At 61.1% G+C, this 5,095-nt stretch overlaps 1 protein-coding gene across 1 annotated transcript in view; it reads right to left on the bottom strand.

Moving 5' to 3' along the window:
* Positions 1–502: 502 nt before the first annotated feature.
* R3HCC1L (R3H domain and coiled-coil containing 1 like) overlaps positions 503–5,095 on the bottom strand; it is a gene marked incomplete at its 5' end in the record, with an annotated part of 6,262 nt that continues 1,669 nt past the window's right edge. Inside the window, 5 exons of the mRNA XM_009643668.2 lie at positions 503–736; positions 916–1,056; positions 1,224–1,319; positions 1,433–1,503; positions 1,621–1,796. Coding sequence (XP_009641963.2) covers positions 681–736; positions 916–1,056; positions 1,224–1,319; positions 1,433–1,503; positions 1,621–1,796 — 540 coding nt within the window. The remainder of the gene's footprint in view (positions 737–915; positions 1,057–1,223; positions 1,320–1,432; positions 1,504–1,620; positions 1,797–5,095) is intronic.

Consider the following 5,095-nt stretch of genomic DNA (forward strand, 5'->3'; position numbering starts at 1 on the left):
GCGCCGCAGCCCCATCACAGCCCCAGGCGGGCCCGGGAAGGCGGCCCTGCCCGTGCACCAACAAGGGCCCCGCTGTTTGGGGCCGCAGCTGCGCCGCAGAAGTAAACAGGGTCCCTGCCAGCACATTCCTGCCTGGCCCCTCCTGCCTGCACCCCCCACCCACCCGTGGGGGACACCCACCACCTGGGAGGGGCGGACATCCCCACGGTGGCAGGGACCAGGCCCGGCAGCCCCCAGCATGCACACCCTCCCCTGGCACGCAGGGGCACGGAGAGCCACAGCCTGGCCAGGCAAATAAAATAAATGGTATTTATTAGCAAAATAAAGGACGGAAACTCTTGCTCGCAAGGCCCTGCCAGGTGGCCCGGGCCGCCCCACATGGCCCCACACGCTTGCTGCTGAGCTGCCCCTGTCCCGCCAGCTGCTCCCACCGCAGCAGGCAGTGCAGGGGTTCCTGCCCCGGGCAGGGCAGGCAGCGTTGCCCGACGGCAACAGCATCCGCACAGCCCCGACCGGCCTGCGCACGCCCTGCTCAGCCTCTTCAGCGGAGCAGCCCAGTGCTTTGGGACGCGGTGCAGGATCCGCCCCTGCTCTGAGATGCAGGGTGCCCTGCCTGCCCGCAGAGAGGAGCCTGGGCACCCCCGGGATTTCCCAGCAGGGGTAAGGTGCAGCCTCCAGACTCACTCCCGGCCCTCCCAGGCATCCTCCCGCTGCTTGTTCTCCAGGCGCTTCCTCTCTGCAGAGAGAAGAGGAGGGTCAACCCCAGGTCCCCATCACGCCACAGCCACCTACTTCCCTGCAGGGGAGGACAGAGCCCACCCTGGCACAGCCCACTCCCACCCAGCACCGTGGGAGAAGGTGCATCCACAGGGAGGGTGCCCCCCCACCGCAGCCCCCCAGGCATCCAAATCTCACCCCGAGCTTCTTGCAGCTTCCTCCGCTCAGCATCTCGCTGGGCTGGCGTCTGTTTGCTGCGTACCCCCAGGGCGCCGATCACCAGCCGCCTGGCCAGGGCGGCCGACGTTTCGGGGCGCTCCTTGGCTGGCTGCAGGTAGTCTAGGTGAGCGGAGATGGGGAACATCAGTAGGGGCATCCCGGGAGGGACAGGGTAGTTGGCACAGCTCCGCAGTGCTTAACCGTCCCCATCCCTCCCCAGTCATTGGGATGAAGATGCTGCAGCACAAGCACCGTGGCACAAGCCGGCACAGGGCAGCATCACTCACCAGCATACGCCCTGGCTTTGGCTTTAGAGGCGCGGGTGCCCTGGGAGAGGGGGCGAGTCTTCACCATCAGGTGCTTGGTGCTGAGGGCATCATGTGCTGCGGGGAGAGAGCAGTGGCGTCTGCGTGCAGGGTCAGCCCCATGCCCGGGATCCGGCTGCAGGAGAGGCAGGGGCACCCCTGCCCATCCCCAGCTGAACTGGGAGCAATACCTGTTATGGGGCTGGAGAAGATGCCCAGGGCGTGCGTATCATCCACCCACTTAATATCAAAGCCTTTTTTCCTGCCAGAGAGAGCGAAGCTCAGCAAGGCATCAGCACCGGGTGGGCCGGGGTCCAGAGCAGAGCCCAGGCAGCAGGGGAACCCAGAGCTGGGGATGGGGCATTGCTTGCAGACTCACTGATAGCTGCAGAAGACACGCAGCAGGTCCTCGGTGCGGAAATCCGAGGGGAAATCATAGATCTCGATGACATGGGGCAGCTCGGCATCGCTGAGGTCTGGTGCAGCAGGCTCGGCACCGTAGTAGTCAAAGCGGGGTGACTGCCTGCTCTCCCGGCGCTTCTCGCCCCCCGAGAGCTGCAGGGGTGGGAGAGGCACAGCACTGAGCTACCCATTCCCACCCGCCCCACACAAGCTCCCGGTCCATAGCAAGCGCTCCGGCCCCCACTCCCTGCCCCAGCACTGCAGATGGATTCATGGTGCTGAGATATTAGGAGTTATCGACCGGGGCTCTCACGCCACGCACTTGCTTTTCCCATTACCCGCATCCCTTCGCTTGCTGCGCTATGCGGTCCCGCCGGGGACGTGGTGGGAATGGCACCGGTGAGACAGCATGTGCACCCCCAAGCACACCCCTCCTTCCACAGCGACGTGCTGACCCAAAATACATTTGGGGAACAACAAGGAGCAGGAGAGCAAGGTCAGGAGAAAAGACTGATGCCTGCCCACCACATGGGAGCATGGGGCTTGGCATGCCCCGGCTGTAGCACACACCAGAGCAGCCCGTTGGTGCCCCGGACGCCGATATGGAAAACCCAGCACTCCCCTGCGGAGCAAGTTCTGGTGGTTAATCACCTGCGTGGCTAAAAATTTATGCCTTATTTCTCATTTGAATTTGTCTGGCTTCGCTTTCCAGCCAGCGGTTCTTGTTCTGCCTCTCCACTGGATTAGAGAGCCCTCGGTCCCCGGTACCCTCGCTGTGATGGCACTTACTCATGCTAATCAAGTCCCTTCTCAATCTCCTGCTTGATAAGCTAAACGGGTTGTGCGCCATTAGTATCTCACAGTGGGGTACTTTCTCCAGCCCTAGAAGATGACGGCTGTAGCGCTTTTTACCTCTCCCATCTTTCAACCTTCCTTTTAAAACACGGGCAGCAGTCACCCACAACATGGGGGCACAGCCGCCCCCTGCTCCCCTCCACCCCACAGCATCGGTGCTGGTGGGCACCACTTGCCACACCTCTGCTTCCCAAACCACACCATGCCAACAGCTGTGGGGATTCACAGCCCCACTCAGACTGCAAGTCCAGGCCAGGCACAGCCTGAAGCTGGCGGGGGCTCCCCCATCCCCCCCGGAGCGTGGGGCCAGCATGGTGCTGGGGAGCGGGTACATAATTCAGCCGGGTTCCCAGCCCGATCCCCCAAGTGATCGTAGCAGAGCACACCACGGCTGGAAGGTTAGAGTCCATAAATCCCAGCCAGCTCAGTCAATAAAAAGTGCTCATTCCGACAATTTTATGGGGAAGATGGATTCACGGCAGGTGAGGGGGTGCTGCCGGGGCGGCTGGATGCCGGCGGAGGGGAGAGCTGAGTTATGGAGCTCACGGGACAGGCTAGCACTGCCGGCAGAGCCACCCGCCCCGCCACCGTCACCCATTAACCGAGCACACCCCGTGTGGGGCTGCACCCTCATCCAGCACCCCCTGCCCGCTCAGGGCACACAAAGGAGCTGTCCCCGGGCAGGATGAAGCCCTGCGGCACCGCTTGAGGGAGCAGAGCGCTCAGGTAGTACCAGGCGCTGGGAAGATGATTAGAGAGCGGGCGCGCCGAGTGCTGGAGCGGTCCCTGACCTTCACAAATCACCAAGTGTGGCGGGGGGGCCCCAGTGCCGGGGAGGGTCCGTGGATGGCCGAACAGATGGACGGCAGAGACAGAAGGCCGTGGGAAACGAAGCCTGTCCATCATGCCTCGCTGCTCTCTAAAGATGCATCCTCACCAGAGCATGTTACAGGGGTCTGCGGCCGCTCGCTTACGCTCCCGCTTGCTCTCCGAGAGCGCATCTCCAGAGCTGGAGGGGAGGCGTGCGCCGGCACGCACGCACCCTGGCCCCCGGCACACACGCACCGCAGCCCCCGGCACGCCACGCCGGCGGGGGGAGAGCCCACCGAGCCTGCAAGGAAATGGTTGCAGTCCTTAATTACCCTCTGCGTTCAAACTGATTTCTACTCTGAATTTGTCTGGTTTCAGGTTCCAGCCAATGGATCTCGCTATGGTGTTTTTTCCTGCTAGATTAAAGAGCGGTCCGCTATCAGAAATCTCTCCTCCACACAGAACGTCATAAATCTTGCTCTCTGCTGGCTATCCGCAGCGCATAAGGATTCGGTTACAAGGAAGAACGCTACTAATTTTCTTGTCCTTTTTGTTAATTAACAACAGCTCCATCTCCCCTAGAGCCTGCACCCTCCCTGAGTAGCCGTGTCTGCCTGCCGAGAGCTCAGAGGGCTCAGGAAGCACCGGGCTCGGCATGGGAATCTGCAGGGGGGTGAAGATGGCAACTTTTAATTGATAAACCCCCTTTTCAGGCTCTAATTCACCCATTTGTAGAAGCTCCCTGGAAAGCTCAAACTTTGCTCGGAGCTTGTGCACAGGGGAGCTAACGCGGATGCTCCAGAGCTGGTTAGCACCAGTGCTGCATGGCACAACCTTGCCCACAGCATCCTCCGGCTGCACCGTAACACCGGCCCTCCCTGACCTGCCTCCCCAGCGGGGCCGGGCAGCCGCTCCGCTGTGCCCCAGGACAAAGCTGTGGCCACCGTGCCAGCCCACAGATAGCCAGTGCCAGCGCCACGCGTGCTAGCTGCCGTCGGAGCAGCAGTGCCGTCCCGCTCACACCAGCACTCACCACAACCTCCTGGCTGGAGGGTGGGGGACCGCAGCTGGGGGGAGCACAGGCAGGCAGGGATGGGGGTACCCAAAGCCCCCCCCTATATGTCCCTCCGAGCAGCCCTGGAGGCGACCCCTCCGTGCCCCATACCCTGTCCCAGCCCCATGCCAGGCTTGGCAAGGGCACACCAGCCCGAGCATGGCCCCACGGATGCGGTGGGGACCAGCGCTCTTCAGTAACAATGCTCTTGAGTTAACTTCACCCTTTCCTAGAAGCTGTTATCAGGCACCATCCGCCACTTCACACCCTGCTTCCAGCCCAGGGTGGACGGACACTGGCTGTAACAATATTAGCGCTGTTTGTTACTTTGGGCACATTAATGTCATTTGGAAAATTACCGTTTTGACGCTACTGATTTAAAATGCAATAAGGGATATCCAGCCTTGCTGCAGAAGCCGAGGTTTCCTTACAAACAGCAGGAAAACAGCGTCGGTCCGGGTGCTAAGCAGCTAATTGTAGTAAATTCAGCCACACATGTGCAGGAGGGGATGGTAATGAGCCACAGCTGATTAAGAAGCTGTAGTTTCGAGGAAACATCCCGTTGCTATTTCAATGAGAGCCCATACATCTCAGCCCATTTCTTTATCACCAGCCCCAGTTTCACAAGGGTGCAGTTGCGGTTTACGGCGCTCGAGCAGGTTTTCCTGGGTGCGCTTTATGTACTATAGAGGGAAGATCTTCACCAGCACCGTGGGACGGGAAGGGAACCAGG

This window comes from Egretta garzetta, unplaced genomic scaffold (genome assembly GCF_000687185.1).
Source record: "Egretta garzetta isolate BGI_Z169 unplaced genomic scaffold, ASM68718v1 scaffold998, whole genome shotgun sequence".
Classification (NCBI taxonomy): Eukaryota; Metazoa; Chordata; class Aves; order Pelecaniformes; family Ardeidae; genus Egretta; species Egretta garzetta.